Source organism: Notothenia rossii, assembly GCF_949606895.1.
Source record: "Notothenia rossii genome assembly, chromosome: 1".
NCBI lineage: Eukaryota > Metazoa > Chordata > Actinopteri > Perciformes > Nototheniidae > Notothenia > Notothenia rossii.
Window position 1 is genome coordinate 67215070 of NC_136912.1, and position 17579 is coordinate 67232648.

A 17579-nucleotide genomic window follows, 5' to 3' on the forward strand; every position below is an offset into this window, starting at 1 on the left:
TCTCGCAGACCCCACGCAGCAAGCAGGAAATGAACCCAGCTCGCACTGTCCGCTCCTCGCAGCAGCAAGCCTCGCAACGTCCAGCCAACACGGCACCCAGACCCCACGCAGCATTCTCATCTGTTTGTCGTTGCTGGTGTCATTTTCTGGTTGCTAACAAACGCCATTGTAATACATGATCACTGATGTTCCGCTGCAACGGTGGTTGACTCATCAGAACAGAGTGGGCGAGCTGACCAATCAGAGCACAGTGGGCTCACAGGGAGGGGGCGGGGGCAGGAGCTCCACCAAGCCGTTTAGGACAGAGAGTGAATACACATACTATACAGATATGCTGTATGAGAAACCAATGTGAGTTTGGAAAATTGAACAATGTAAATCTATTCTAGTAGACCTCAACAATGGAATTATGGTCAGTAGAAATGACCATGACATGGGACCTTTAACATAAGTAGCAGCTAAATAAAATGTAATATATGTAATCAACTATCAGGAGCAACATTTCAGTTATGATTTCAACAAATGTAAGTCAAATATTTTCATGTATTTTTGCAATTGTTTGTTCTCCACCAAAATCAGAAAAGCAGTAATAACAAAGTGTAATAACAAAGTGTAATAACAAAGTGTTCTGCATTCAAATGTTGAATCAGATAAAAGTACAAAACATATTAAGCTTACAAAAATACTAAATGTTTTGTCATGAGGGCAAATGTACATTATATATGTTACATTAATATAATTATGAATGATGGTGGTATAAGCTAATTGATATACTGGTCAGCTTAGTTAGATTGGAATAAACAAAGTATTATCTTATGTTACCTTGTGAAAATACATCATAATGCTTTTATGAGTTTCACATTCCTCAACTAATCTGAATGTTACTGCATATGTATCATTGCATACATTCATCATATTTTAAAAAAATGTTTTAAGATGAGTCACTTTCCATCTCTAGTGCTAACTTGTAACTGAAATAGTCTTAAAAGCTTTTTAGAACTGTATAGGGTTGATCTGTAGAGTCTGTGGGTGTTATGAGTGACACTTTTTGTATTAGGCGATGGTGGGCACACTTCAATTCCTGCGAAATACCAATGATATATTCCCAAATTAGGTAATTAATGGTTAATTTCATGATGTTCATTACCAAACAATTGTCCTATAGTTGTGTGACATCACGCCATCCAACCCTACTCACATTTGAACCAATTCTGTGATGAAGGCTTTGTCTATTAACAAACAGGAACACGTTTCCAATGTCTATCTAACACTGTTTTAAAATGGGCTATTTTTTATTTTCACAACTGAAATTATTCCCTAAAAAGATTGAGAGACATTCAGGTGTGTCTTACCAAGAAACATTACATTTTTAAGTTACATTTTTGTATCTGTTACCTTGACCGGAATAGCTGTGTGCCAAACAACATCCCTCTGTTAATTTCTAATATCAAAATGTCAATTAGTGCAGCTTTAAATGTCCTCTTTTAAAGTTTGGTTTGCACATTTAGGGGCCGCTGGTGGCCCTAAGCAGTTGCAGATACATTAATTAATTCCAACCCCATTGACTATACATTTTATGTCATAGACTTAGCTGAACTCCTTCGTTTTCCTGCTGTCCTGGCAGCTGAGCCTCATGCAGACTGGCACTGGTTAGGGTTTATTTAATTGGTGGCAGACCGCAGGACGGTCGGAGTGGCTTTATCAACACAGAGCAGTGATAACAGCAGCATGTGTGTCTCCTGCTGCTGCTGATCCCCAAACAGTCTCTCACACTCATTAGGCCTGAGCTTTGCCAGCATGGGGAACAAAAACAGGCCGTAGCAGGGTGTTGATGGTGCTGATGGGGATGTTTCTGCCTAAAAGGAGGGTGAGGAGGAGGAGGAGTGGTGGAGGAGGAGGAGGTGGTGATGGGGGCCTGTAAAACGTCAGACACAACATAAAGGCATTGCCACGTAATTACGACGCTTTCATTTAGGAGAGAGAGAGAGAGAGAGAGAGAGAGAGAGAGAGTGAGTAAGAGAGAAGGAGTGAGAGAGAGAGAGAGGGAGAGAGAGACTATAGGCTCCAATGGTTTGGAGGTGCGGCGGTATCGTCCTGCCTCCTCGCGCCTAGCTGCCGCTGAGCAAGCTTTGCGCACACACGGAGCTCGCGCATCTGGTCGTCATCAGCAGCAGCAGCAGCCCTTCCTGCTCAGATGTGACTCAACCCGAGTGGGAACACAGCTTCTTCTGCTAATCAGAGGACTTCTGGGAAAAAAGAGACAGTTTCTCCTGCAGCAGGACACGCTGATGTTTCTCTTGTTTTGCAGTTCACGCGCGCGGCTGGATGGATTGTCTGTAAAGGGTTTGATCGGGAGGAACATCAGGCGAGGAGAAAACTTTGCTGAAGTTTGTTGGAGCCCTGCGCGGCTGATCTGGATGTGAGCAGACCTGAGATCTGCTCGGAACAAACCGAGTCTCTCTGTGTATTTCTGGAGAATCTGCTCGGACGCTCTGCATGCAAGGATCTTCTTCTCTTTCTTTTTAATATCGCTGCGTTTTTTCGCTGTTCCCCTCTTGCGTCATGACTTCTAGCTATGCACATGCAATGGACAGGCAAGGCTCGCTATCAAACCGGCTGGAGAGTCCGATCACCTCTAACCTGGACAACCTGCAAGCCAAAAAGAACTTCTCGGTCAGCCACCTGCTGGATCTGGAGGAGGCCGGGGAAATGGTCGGCACCCAGGCTGACGAGAGCGTCGGGGAGGCGGGGAGGAGTATGCTGGAGTCCCCGGGGATGACCAGCGGGAGCGACACGACCCAGCAGGAGAGTAAGTGAAAGATAGCACTGAGCAAAGAACATCATTTAAATGTTGTGGCCAAAAATGTTAAAATTCCTCTGTTTGTTTTGGTTCTAAACTACGAGTCTTCAGGCTCGATCCCAGAAAATACGGCAACTTTCGCACAGATGTATTTCTAATGAGCAGCTGAAAACTGAAGTAATTTGTTTTCGTTATATTCTGGCGTGTGTCCGCGTGCAGGGCGCATGCATGAAGCTCGTCAGAACGCAGCGCGCACGGAGAAGAATCCTTTAGTGAGTTTTGGCAATGCATCATCCCTGACGGCCTCCCCCTCAAAACGGCCATTAATTTACCATTAACACTTTGATGTCAGTGAGGTATGGTGATGTTGGTGGACATGGTCGATGCAGTAACCCTGCAAGTAAAACCCGGGGGTAATAAATATCTTCCTCATGAGCAAAATGAAGCCACATCTTTTTATTTAAGAGAAAACCAATACATTAAAAATACCTAGTCACGCGCTGGTCGTTTCATGTGTATACTAGTTTTATGACACACATCTCTATTAGGTAACCATTAAATAATGATAAAAAGCATTTTCTCAACCACCAGTCATTCTTGGGCGTGAGGGTAAAAACGAAGCAATTCCAAGCCGAGTTTGGTGATCCAGGCGGGTCCTTTTAGCTGATTTGCCGCTGACGCCCGAACCTCAAACTTAAAACTTTTATTTACGGGTGTTATTTCATTAAATGTGCCATTGGGTGCATGGAAGTTGACTAAATCTCCGATAAATCCGCGGCTCGCCATTGAGAGGATAAATAAACGCTCCCTCCTCCTCCTCCTCCTCCTCTTCTGCTCATAGGGCCATTCTGACAGAGCCGTTAGGGTTTAATGAGTGTTATTGTTAGTTTTTTAAAAGGCTAAAAATCGTGTGAGAAATATGCGGGAGGAAGTGGCCGGGTCACATCGTTAATTCGCGGTTATTTTCGTCCTGTCAAACACTTTCAGAATATCGGAGCCTAATCATTTGTCATAATTACCGCGCGTGTCCTCGCGCCAACAATTAGGGAATCATATAACAGCATCTTATCGGATTACATGTGGATAGAGATACTTAGAAAGAGGGGTTTAGAAAACTAATATTTGTCTGATGAGTAGAAACATTTGTGCTGTTTATTTGCGTATTTAATAATGAGGAAACAATGCATCAGCAGATTTACGCAAGATTCAGATATTAATAATGAAACGTTGGAGCTGTAATGTTCATACATTTTATTTTTCCGATTTACTTACAGAAACGTGAAGCAACAATGTTAAATGTAATATATTTCGCACATCATCAAAATAACCATATCTATCATTTAAAAGTACAATATTTTAAAGTAAAGTATTACATATCTAAATGTAGCCTGATGTTTACTTTTTGTATTACTATTTGAGAACTCAACAACCTCTCTTCTCGCGATAGAGTTTTGGCAAGACTAATTGACTTTCACTGATAGTTGCTAATGAGATTAATGTAATCACACGTGTTGGCTGCATGATAATGATGGTGATGATGATGATGACAGGAATGGATTTGCTGGTTTTAATGTTACCCTGCATGTTTAATTAAAGCTTTCCGAGGCCAAACCGCCGCTCTGCCTCTGCACGACCATTCAAGAGTTCCCTCTGGGATTTTATATTTTTATTTATACTTTAAACAGAGCTAAAACATTTTTGAAAAACTTGAATCGGTCATCCAAGAAACACCATATAATTGAACTTAGTTCTAAAAAAAAATAAGGCTTTTCTATCGAAGTTACATTATAATTGTCCTTTTTTTTCACAAAAAATATATTTCCGTACCATATGTTGTGCTTAATAATAATACAAAAATATGTTATTCAGTAGCATATGTATGGCCTACAATCTTTTTTATTTGCTCATGTAATCTAATTTGCCCGCTTTTCTCCGGTTGTAACGTCATCAAACGGGCGCGCGGACTAATGAAGTGCTTCATGATTTTCCTTTTAACCTCGAGCCTGAACAGCGGCTGTTTTCTGGGGAAAGAATGCGCGGTCGGCCGCTGTTTGGTCGTTTACAGCCGCACTGTAACTGCGTCCACTCTGAAACTTCTCCATTTACACTGATCCTAAACTGTGAGCCTGCTGAGCCGCTGCACTGATTTATAACTAACTGTTTTATACAAGATGGAAGTCAGAGGACAGTGTTTTTGATCGCAGTTTCTTAAAATCTTTCGTCATACACCGAAGATACATTGCAAGAATGTCATTTATTTAAGAACACTTTTATATTATATATTATACAATATTATGTGAGCTCAGTTTTTGTCTGCATATAGCCGATTCAATTACAGGAATATACTTTGAAGGGAAAAGGATATATATAAATATACATATTTAAGTTTTATATGAAAAACAAAAAACATTTGAATGGCTCTTATCCCCGAGTCACGATCCCCACAGAGGGGAGGTCAATCTGAAAAATCACTCAAGGATTCATAGGATTGGAAAGGAGAAGGAAAACAGCTTCACAGCATTCAGAGTATTTTCCTGATGTATTTTTCAAACAAAACAAAACAGCAAATACAAAAACATATCTATTTCGTCACACAAATATAAATAAAGAATCATTAGGACTTACTGCTGCAAACGGTGACAATGCTACAAAGAGATCCTAAGAAAATGTGAAAGGCCACATGAGGACTGATAAAAAAAACTGGTTTCTTTCAACCAAAATGATCTCCATTTATTTCCTGCTTTCTATCCAATTTTTGCATTTATTATCAAAAAATACTGAGTGTCTTAACAAATCCGGCCTGTAAAAATCAAAATTAAGACATTTTGGGCCACCTGTTAAAAAACTAAAAAACACAAACTAATGTTTGCTATGTGATCAAGTCAATATTGCTTTTTTCTAAAGGGTGACTTCTAACCAGCAGATAAGCAGCGTTTACATTTAGTTTACTGACAGCTGTTCTCTGATTGGTTGAGGCTGCGGGGGAGCTTTTCTCATTAGACAACAAAACAAACATCATCTGCTCTAAGTGTGTGACACCAAGTGTGTGTGGAAAAGCAAAAGCATTTGTACCCAGAATTTGACTAGAAACACATACTCACAGTTCAATAGAGCATTAGCAATCCAATGTAGGAATACACCTATTTAGTAGTATGAAGATCTGCCGTTTTAGAAATCTCGCCAAAGCCTTTAAGAATTTGGGAATTTCTTGTGTCAGCAAGTTTTGCATCTTTAAAATAAAAAATCTTCTCCGCAGGTTCAGCATATAACCTGACGTAAACATGTTAGATTTGCTGAGGAAGACCATGAGATGTGATTTAAAGCTTGGAAGACTTTTTGTTTTCTTAAACCAAGGTTTCCAGGTCAATTACATTTTAAGATGAGGTTCAATTTATTAATTAAAATTAATAAGTTAAAACAGTAAAAACACGTTACGCAGTCAGAGAAGAACAAGCAGAGAGCTGTTCCGAACTACAGCTGATTGCAGTTGTGTTTTAAATAAGTAATGAACGTCATAATCTTTTTTTTTTATTTATAACAAATTATTTTCATGATACAAATATATTTTACTAAGAATATCCAATTGCACCCACTTCATGTATGTATTTTAAATGAATTTCTTAAGAAAACACTCGTCAAATGTTTTGGGTTCTAATGCTAAATAATGTACAGCCAAACAGCAAATAAGCCTTGAGTGGTGACACACAAGACTTATAAAATACATCGAAATCCTTTGAGTTTTCACCAGTTTAATTTAGATTTGTTTAATACTATTTCCTGTTTTGCATCGCTTCTAAAAATGTAATATTTAAAGGTTGACAAGTATAATTTTACCGTACAAGATGTCTTTAGGATTAATGTTGAATATCAAATCTTTATCTCCAAAATAATCCATTAATCATCCAGTTCCTAGATAAACACAGTGCAATAAACAAAAAAATAGATTTCCCTCTGAAATATATAATCTCAAAACTCAAATTCTATTTATGAGGCACTTAGACGTAATGCAGTATAGAACATGAGGAACAATAACTTCCCACCTCAGTGTGTGTCTTTGTGTGTTGATGCAGATTGTGTTATGGGTGTGTGTGTGTGTGTGTGTGTGTGTGTGTGTGTGTGTGTGTGTGTGTGTGTGTGTGTGTGTGTGTGTGTGTGTGTGTGTGTGTGTGTGTGTGTGTGTGTGTGTGTGTGTGTGTGTGTGTGTGTGTGTGTGTGTGTGTGTGTGTGTGTGTGTGTGAGTGTGTGTGAGTGTGTAATTAGCAGCATGATCACAGCCTCTCTTCCCATGTGAAAGTGTTATTTTGTGGTCTTGTTGTGGAGCCACAACAGAACTGATTCCCCTACAGGAGCGTTTACCCTGAACAACACAAGCTGCTGGAAGGTGCAGAAAAGATTATATATTTACCTTTGATCGTTAGCTGCTACATGTGCTAGTGCTTTCAGTGCTGGTCCAGGAATAGTTTCTAAAGGATTTAATAGAATCACACACACAAACAAAAAAGTATTCTTTTAAATAACATTATTGTTATCTCATGTCACATTTGAGATTGCTCTCTCTGATATCTAGATTTTAGTCTCATAATCTCAATCATACAATAAATATGGATAATCTGGAGGAGGAATTATTGAATTCATTTGTATTGTCTTGAATTTTTGTTGGACCATCTTTCTTTTTTATTTGAGAGACACACATATTTACATTTGAACAATTTTCTGAATTGTCCGTATTGCATGGGCATGTTTTCCTTTAATTGATACAATAGGGGTCGGCGTTAGATAGAAAGTGTGAAGGGAGATGCAACTAAGATACCTTGCAAGGCTAAAATCCTGGATGTTTACCTGGTACAATTCTTAGACGCTGAGAGAGCGACAGCCGCCACTTTGTGTCTTTTGATACCAATTCAAACGTTCTGAGAATTGTGTCTTTGTGAAGGTATACTCTGTTTAGTTACAGTTGCCATCAGGTTATCATCGAGGGAAACGGTGTTCAGAGTACATAAGTATTACCTGTACTCACTTAAAAGTACTGTGTAGCAGCTGTAGGTCAGGTGGTAGAGCAAATTGGAAGCTTTTTGATCAAGACCTGCACCCTAAAAAATATTTGAACCTGTTCATGCACAGCCAAGGAATTTAAATTTCGTTGGTTATGCACATCAAAAAAACATTAACAGTTACTGGATCAGAAAAACAGTCCAATGCAAGAATCAGAAAAAGATCTGCAAAATATATTAAAAGTGTAAACGTTTAACAGCTTTATCAGATACTGTATATTCATCAGTTATATTGGAAATCTCTGTTAGATGGAAACGCTACTCACAAAAAGCTTGCGTGGGGCTTTTAAAACACAGTGCGGGTCTATAGTCTGAATCTGGCAATATAACTGAAGTTGCAACGGACAAAGTTATTATTGAAGTAATATTATCCGGATTCAATCATAATATACAAACATTTTTGAAAGTTTCAACTTTTATACAAACAAGAACGACGCATTGTGATTTTTACTTTTGCAGATTTTACAATTGAGAAACTGTACTAGAATATACCATGAAACATTAAAAACATCTTTATTTGATGAACATCAATGGTGCATATTCTTTTAAAACATCAATAAGCTCTTATTGATGTTTGAGGCAGCCGCAGCTATTTAGAACAGCCCGCAGCAGCAGTGAACTGCACAAATGTGAAGAGCTATATTTATTATTAAAATGTGATGTGGGCTGACACGCTGCTTTCTTTTATTATTATTATATCCCCTCCGGCAAAGTGTCTCAAGCTTCAACCTATAAGCATCTAAAGTCTCATTCTTTTTGTATAACATCCCCTTCTTCTTCTTCTCCCTATAGATGAGCAGATGAACACGGAGGAGAAGAAGAAGAGGAAGCAGCGCAGGAACAGGACCACCTTCAACAGCAGCCAGCTGCAGGCTCTGGAGCGAGTGTTTGAGAGGACACACTACCCCGACGCCTTCGTGAGGGAGGACCTCGCCCGCCGGGTCAACCTCACAGAGGCCCGAGTCCAGGTAGGAATAGGAGTAGCACCGCAAAAACATAATATGTTACTCTCAACCTCATTCAGGGGATTTATTTTTGTAATACTCTTTTTATTGTCATTTTTGTAAACATTCAGACATCATAAATACATACACCCACTGCGCACATAACATACATCACTGGGTGACAATAACCTCACCTTAATCATGTAGCAAGATATCTATATCTCAGCTTACATACACATTCCTGAAATAAAAGCACAGAGAGAAAATTAATACAAATAATAAATGATAATCATAATGGCCTGAGGTGTGGCCTCATTATAATGAGAAACATGAAATAGGAGGGAAAGAAAATAATTTACTTATATATATTCAGGGGATATTTTTGACAAAACAGACCCGGATTTCTTGGAAGTTTTGACGGTTCTCCTTTAGCGGCGGTAATTTATCAGACAAACTTTGACGGAAAAAAAGCCATAACAGCCATCAGAAGTAGGAAGATGCCTGTGGTCATCCTTCTGTAAACCGCTTTAGTCAGTGTAGGGAAAATAAACAGATCTCTTTAAACACACACACAAAAACTCCCTCCATTACTTGGTCCATCGAACATACTTCTTGAGGTTTTGGGACCCCCGGGGGACCTGTTAATGAATCCTTGTGGGTCCTCATGACTCACACCGGGATTTCTGAAATGATTCATGAACAGCTTTGTTTGGGTTGCCAGCAGAGCAGGACCAGCTTGTTATTAGAGAGACATTTTATATGAGGACATGAAGTTACAGAGGTGGACATCTTCACATCATCTGGTAGCTCTTACAAGTTAATATTCCTACTTAGTGGCTTATCAGTGCCTATTACCATGTTTAGATTCCCCATTCTGGGGTCTCTGAGGAACTGATAAGGACTTGTCAGCGCCTCACACACATCACACTTACTATCTCTACAGTGATGGCTGATAGTGTGGAGGCTGAGAGCAGTTTGCCTCCCCAAAGGGACTGCATGTGATCAGTAAAGTGGATGTAATGATGTCTAATTTCCTCAGTGCCTAACAGATCAGTGATATACGGCAAATGTGCAACACATGAGGGCTGCAGCAGAACCCGAGCTAAATGTGACAACGCTGTAACTGGCCAGTGAGATCAGACTACCAAACATAGAATAAGAAGCTAGAATATGGCTTTAGTGTTTTAAATGCAAACCATTTTTCGTTCATCTCGAGAGTCATGGTTTTTTTATGCATACTGTAAAAAGTGAATGTTATTTTCTGACTTTACATACACCTTCTAAAATATACATCATCAATCATTTCAGTGCGTTCCATGAGTCTAAGAGAAAATAAGTCATGCTGCATTAGTTTCTGTATAAACCATTACGTGTTACGTTTTTGTAAACATAATGTGTCAATGTATGTCCCTGGAACCCTGCTGCGTATAGTTTTAATTCATATTTTATTCAAAATCTCAGGAGGCGGGTGCCGTCACCTCTCCTGGCAACTTTGTGCTGAAGTAACAAAACCACGATAAAGTGTGTTGAAATGCATTGAATAAAGAACATTTCTCCAGTTTTCCAGCTAGTGATGCAAAGTCATTCCTGTATCATCCGCAAATCAAAATGTATTTTTTTCCCACCAAAAAAGTGTACTTATCTATTTCTGTGTTGTATATGCAGAACAACTTTGTAAAATGGAAAAAGTCCATACATATTTTTGCATTTATGTAAAGCATTTTCTATATTTATAAGCAGCTCAAGAAACATTATTCCAACTATTCTTTCAATTGCGAACAGGCTTTAGCACCTGTTAAATAATGATACGAGTTACACATGTGCGCCTCCACACTGCAGGTTAATATGTATTTTAAAGCTTTTTCTGGTCTCTTTTAACTGCCTGTCTTCGGAACACAACAGAGAGAGCATTTGTTCTGTGGGCAGAGAAAGAGGGGAAGAGGAAATTGTGAAGTTGGAGAGAGAAGCTGCACATCTGTGAATAATGTGTAGCAGAGAGCGATGCTTTGATAAAAGAGACTTTGGGCTCATTCCTGAGGCTGTGCGTCAGCGAGCAGCGAGCCTGTGAGCGTCTAATAATGGATTTCACTTCAGAGCGAGGAACAATGTTAACACCCCCTGGGTCACACCATCATCTGTTCAAGGATTTGTGTGTGTTGCTTTGATTTGTATTTAGATGAAGATTTAAGATTCGTTTTCAGAGTTGTATTACTTTTGATTTGACTTTATAGTGCAGAGGAACCCAGTCATAACATGTACACTTCTGTTAGCCACTGATGAAGGTTATGAGAGCTGGTTGAAAATTGTTTTTGAATCTTTGAGTTGGGTATATTTTCTTGAACAATGTACTGTAAGAGCAGACCGAGGAGCATGGCAACACTTTTTAAGAGTCATTGTTTCTACGCATATTGTTTTTTTTATTGTTCGATATCTGTCCATCCTCCACCCCGACGTCCACACTTCTTACTTCCTCTTCACAAAGTTTGTTGCTGACTGATCCAATAGAAGGTCTTTAGTCAAAATAATCCAGGGCTGTTTTTATCTACTGCACCACTCTACATAAAAGGGACATTTTCTAGAAGTCTTTTGTTTTGTTTTGGAAATGTGAGTTTGTAGTGATTGAAGAGGTTAACAGAGGTTAAAGAGTTGAAGACAAAACAAGAGAAGCTGCTTTTCCCCTTGTAATCTAAAGCACATTGAGTTTCTTTGTAATGGAATGTGCTCTATAAATGCATCTACCTTGACTTGCCTTCTTTTTGAATGACTTATGACAAGACATGTTTACGATAATACGATACGATGCACTCTATTGTCCCTGTATGGACATTTGCTCTGGACTCTCTCCTGCAGTTCCACAAAGGTTATATTATGTTCATATACACCGTTAGCTCATATTTATAAACAGGTAATGGCAATCTACTTCCCAACCCTCACCCCGTTGCCCTCTTTTGTTCCAGGTTTGGTTCCAGAACAGGAGAGCTAAGTTTCGCAGGAACGAGCGCGCCATGCTGGCCAGCAAAAACGCCTCGCTCCTCAAGTCCTACTCCGGAGACGTGACGGCGGTGGAGCAGCCGATCGTCCCGCGTCCGGCACCCCGCCCCAACGACTACCTGTCCTGGGGGAGCGCCGCCCCCTACAGGTAGACTCCCCTCTGCTCTGTCACCTGACATAACCAGCAACCATCACAACAACACATCACTGCTTCAACACGGCTTCTGTACTAACGTCTGCATTAACAGTGAAGATCTGCAGCACAGCAGGAAGGGAAGAACTCAAACGACTTAAGCAAAGGCAGGACAACCACAAGGGACATAGACTAAATGTCTAAAGTATCAATAGGAAAAATACTGTAATTGTGAAGAAGTCAAAACCTTATAATCTACCATTTTTCGATTTTTCATTCTTTGACTTTAGTTTAGGAAGACATTCCATATAAAAGGATGGTTTAAAGAATTGTATGGGAAAGTAAAAAAGAAAAGATGACAGAGGAAAGGAAAGCAGTGAAGGAAAGGACAGTTTGAAGGCAAGGGAGAAGAAAAACAAATAGCTAAGGATGGCATTTAAAAGGTATAGAAATGTAAGAGAAAGCAAGAAGAACAGGAAATACAAAATGAGATAAGAAACTTCACACAAAAAAAGTAGGAGAAAGAGAGAAAGAGAAGAAAGAGGAAACCTCCAATATGAATGATTGCATGTTGGATATAAATCCTGTTGCAGTGGAGCACAATGTAGTGTACCAACATCCATAATGTGCTCTGTTGCATTACTACAAGCTGTACTTCAGTGCTGACTAACCTCTCCTCTCACCAAGTGTCTCCAGATGAAAAAGCAAAAGCTGTTATAACCACATGTTAACACCACCGTAACACACACACACACACACACACACACACACACACACACACACACACACCACACACACACACACACACACACACACACACACACACACTGCTCTCTGTTATTGTTTCATTTCCTCGTCCTCTTCTTGCTGCACATACTCCTCATACTTCCTCTGACCATCTTCCTCTCCTCTGATCCTCTGAGGCCCTCTCTTTACTGTGTCCTCTTTAAATCAGAGGATAAACGTTTCATGACAAAACGCCGGTCTTGGTCAATACTGTACATGGATTTAAAATGGATTTCACTCAAAATGGATTTAGTTATTTAGGATTACAATTCCTCAGATAAAGAAATGTTTCCCTTTAAACCGTTTTATTTAAGTCAACATTAAAGGACATAACTGTGACTAGTATCTTCCGGTTTTCATATTACTGTATTTTGTGGTATCTTTGGCCAAACGTTCCCAACAACAAACCTCCTAGCGCCAAATTGCCATGTAAAATGTACTGTTGAATCACAGACATACAACATGAAAAATACTAAATCACATCCTCAGTTTTATGCTTTCCAGTATTTAAATATCTGAAGCAAAACATGTCAAAACACAATATTTGTATGTATCGTAGTGTTGAATCAGGTTTGAAACCAGATTATCTTCACATCACAGTGTTAATCCTAATTTAAAGGCAAGATATATTGTATGTAAGAACTTTCATTTTGAAAATCCACATCATAACGTCCTGAAATTGCTTACTGTCACTCCGAGGTGGTCTACTTAAAGATTAATCATCTTGAATCTTTTAATCATGGTCTGCGGCAACCAGCCTTCTCCTTTTACTTAATCTGAATTTAGACGAAAGTTTCCTGATATATGACATCTTAGAGGGCTTTCATTTTGAAATTCCACTTCAGTTTGTCCTGATATTATCAAATACTTACTTATGTGTAAATTGCGAGAAATCTGAAAGCATGTCCCCTTGATGAAGATTGTTTAACTGCATTATTTTATTATAAAATGCAACAGTTATTGAAGCACAAATACAGTGTTGTAGTGCGTTACTTATATTGGTAAAGTTGTTATGCTTTATGTATTTAGAAGGAATATAGCAGTTGTCTTGCAAATGTACTCCACAGACTATTAGTGCTGGTCATCTCAATTACATATAAACCTTTTTAAAGTTTGTACATTAAGATTGTGTTGCAAAAATGGAGTCAAAGTAATCATAACACGCTGTAATATAAGCCCCGAGTCCGTCCTCCATGGCTGTTAGAAAGCTGTGTTTTGTCTACTTCTACTTTTAAACTTTCTTTTCTGTCTCTTTTACTCTGCCGTGTTTTGCCTCTGTCTCTCCTCCAGCTATTTTCCTACACTGCATATATAACAGTCTTTTCTTGCACACATCTAACTCCAACCTCTCAAATTATGTTGAATAAAAACACCCTTCTCCTCGCCCTCAGTCCCATCACTCCCCTCTGTCAGCATGAGCAGGGCGGGCCCAGATCCTGTGACCCTCCTGACGAGGTGATAATGTGAAAACAAACCGTATTAAATCCACTGTTGACCCCTGTGACCCCTGCCTGCTACACTACACCATATAATGAACGCTACACAGAGGGACATGGCTCTATTGGGCAACATTTTTTGTGACTCTGGTTACATTGGTCGTGATTTACAGTAATCCTCCGTTATGAAGCTCGGTGTAAAATGCCAAACCCTGCGGCCACGGCTCAGACTCTCTCAGAGCTGTTTTGGCTGAACGCAGGGCAGCGATGGAAATCTTTCTGTGAATAATGCATAATGTGGAACACGCTAATGTGGTGCTAACACTTCAATGTATATTATCCTAAAGCTGGTATCCGATGCCGGAGGGGGGGCCAGTGCGAGTGCCACAGAAAATGCTGCCCTCAGAGAACAAGTACGCATTCACTTTACTACACTCAGCTCTTTTCTTATCATAGAAAACTCGCAGTATTCTCCTTTAAAGAGGAATACTGCAGTTTTTTTACACTGACTGTTTGCAAAACCATTTTGAAGCTTTGAATGTATTCCTTGAATTGTATTCTGCCTTTATGTCAATTTTATACTTTTATTTTAAAAACATTGGGGTTTTTTTTTTTTTTAAAAGCATCATACCAATGTTTTTGCACATTTCAACCCATTTAAAAAAAACCATTAATTTATTGTTTGATAATTTCTTCCTTTCTTCATGAAGCCATCACTTTCTATACAGTAAAACTAATAGATACTGCAACTTGAAATATGCTTGAGATAGAACATCTATTAGTGAGCAACATGTTTGCTTTAGTTTCATCATGTTATCGTAATGTGCTAAAGTTTTAGGATGTGTATCTCCATCTGACCCCACAGCTCATTTATCACACGATAATAGCACACAGTTGATCCAAACTGTTTTACTAATAAAGTTGAGTAAAAAAAGAATAAGAACAAAAATATAGATAAGAAAAAAACTGACCATTTTAAGAATAAAATTGTCTCGAATAAACACTTAAGTGGTTAAAAGCCAGTGACTACCAATGCGTTTGAATCAAATCTGGACTATTCTTATATTTTATGTTGAAAACCTTGCAATAAACACCTGAAATATATGAAGCATTGGAAATAGAATTTCAATACAAAATGTGAATAGTCACCAAGGTCCTTTTGGATGTGCATGTGACACATGATGATTGATAGGAGTCTTGAAAGAACAAAACAAACAAACAAAATGCAAGTCATAGGAGCCGCAGTTTTGGGGCGAAAACTAAAAAAACAATAAAAAACATTTGTTCAACATTGTTCATTCTGACAAGGACATGACTTTAACAAAAACAAAAGCAGACAAGATTACCACCAAAATAACACCTCCATAATTGACTGGTTGCATGAACTAAAAACAAAGCTGCAGAACATTTTGTTAAAAACAACAACAAACAAGTCAGTAAATCATGCACGGAGAAACACATCTGGTTAAAAAGAAAGAAGAGACATATGTCCTCAGTCATAAGGAGGTAAAAGAAGACTCATTTAAAATGCAGGAAAAATAAAAAGTAAAGAAAATGATGCAAAAATACATTTCAAATTCCTAAAGAAAAAAAATTATTCTAAGAGAGCAATAGAAAAAGGCCAGTTAAGGGCTTTGTGACTAATAAGTATTTGTTAAATTATTTATTATTAGATCCCAGTTCAATCCACCATTTCCTCACTGAATGGGCAGATTAGATTTTTTTATGAAAATAGGGGGAAGAAATGTGAACCCGTTTCTGTATAAAAGAAATATTGCCGTAAAAGCCGAACCCTGTTCATGAAAAGTTGTTTTTAAAAAACACAACCTGGTGAGGATGTGAAAATAAAGTGGATGTGTGTATCACGATGGCTTCTTCCAAATAGTTTGCCAGATTAAAAAGACTGAAAAGATTCAATCCAAATGAACTCAGGTGAAATACAATAAGAGCGATAAAACGTTAAACCCTCCTCTGATAAACTGTGTGAAGTGAAGGTAAAACGTGCAAAAACACTGGTTCATTTCTTCTGGGGGGTTTCGGGCCATGTCTTAACGTCATATTGAGTCTCAGTCTCCTCACATGATGAGTGATACCTGTTTCTGTTCCTTTTTCATATTTCCACAGCTGCGGCTCATGCTGAGCTTCAGCTCGCTGTCAGCCACAGGTGATGTAACCTTTCCCCCCCCTCTTGTCTCTCAGCGCCATGGCCACCTACCCGCCCACCTGCTCCAACACCAACACGTCCCAGGGCATGAACATGGCCAACAGCATCGCCAACCTGCGGCTCAAAGCCAAGGAGTACAGCTTGAATCAAGTGCCCACGGTCAACTAAGAGGAGAGGCCGGGGGCTGGTGCAGGAGAGGGGGGGGGCCTCTCTGCCGCTGGACCCCTGCAGACGGGCACCGTCTCTGGGTCGAGCATCATCTTACGTACCCTGGATCCTGAAGCCTCCTCTCCTCCTGGGGCAGCGATACTACACCTATATGCTGATTGTCGGACCCCGAGTGATGTCCGGATTTTCCCTAAGCCGCCTTTTTTTATCCTCCTGGGCATCGCTGAACTCTCGTTTGTACAAAGAGACACATAGACTGGAAGCTGTAGCCAAATATCTGCCTAGTTTTACCTTTGTGATTGTGACTGAAATGGAAGGAGAGTTTTTCAACGTTTTCTTTTTCAATCGAAGAACTTTTGTTCTCGACGGAGACTCGTGTTTGGACTACGTGGAATTCCCTTTGTCCCGTTGGCTGTGGTTTGGATAAATGACACATCAAATTTGGGATCAACAACCCTTTTTTCCCCCCACTTTTAAAATCAACAATACACCGACAAGGACTTCCTCTGACATTTATGCAATTAAAAAAAAAAAAAGTTTTGTTTTTCCACATTTTCTCTGCCATGCTATACCACTGACGAGCAAACATTTTCAACGCATTTTGATTTTCGTGTAATGGTCCAATATAAAGGAGAGGCTAATGTATTTCTGAATCCAAAACCTTCTCTAAATTTCCTATGATAACCTTTATTTGTAACAGAATAAAAACATGTATATTAATAAAAAATGCATTACAAGCAATGCAATGGCACAGTGTCCAATTCAACAGTTCAACACATTTTCCACTTTCTGGAGAAAGAATAACATATAATTGTATGACAGTTGAATCCATTTTGAAAGCACAACGATGTTGGACCTCATGAGTTCCATAAAAGGAAGATTTACAACTCGAGAACAGATTCTCTTCACAGAAACCTCAAGCGGCTCCTGCTTTGTGTTTTCTCTTTTTTTTCCTGATTACCAGAACCTGACATTTCCATCTTAAAAACAGGATATTTATGTGCAGGGAAATCCTCTCCTTAATGTGGAGGGCCCCTGGGCCTCGTCTGACTCTGCGGCTGTCACACAAAGTGTTTCTTCTCCTTGGCCCCTCATAACCTCCGCCT

General features: G+C 39.3%; 1 protein-coding gene across 4 annotated transcripts; it reads left to right on the top strand.

The window, feature by feature from the left end:
* The first annotated feature begins 2107 nt into the window (after positions 1 to 2107).
* Positions 2108 to 17214, top strand: prrx1b (paired related homeobox 1b). 4 transcript variants are annotated; one of them, XM_079684617.1, is made up of 6 exons: positions 2109 to 2809; positions 8644 to 8819; positions 11753 to 11934; positions 14097 to 14160; positions 14489 to 14554; positions 16341 to 17214. In XM_079684617.1, exons 1-6 carry the CDS (start codon positions 2563 to 2565, stop codon positions 16584 to 16586), a joined length of 981 nt encoding a protein of 326 aa, XP_079540743.1. In that variant the 5' UTR covers positions 2109 to 2562; the 3' UTR covers positions 16587 to 17214. The 4 variants fall into 4 exon arrangements, with proteins under 4 accessions (XP_079540746.1, XP_079540743.1, XP_079540744.1 ...); XM_079684618.1 differs by lacking the exon at positions 14489 to 14554; XM_079684619.1 differs by lacking the exon at positions 14097 to 14160 and having other exon boundaries at positions 2114 to 2809.
* Positions 17215 to 17579: the final 365 nt, after the last annotated feature.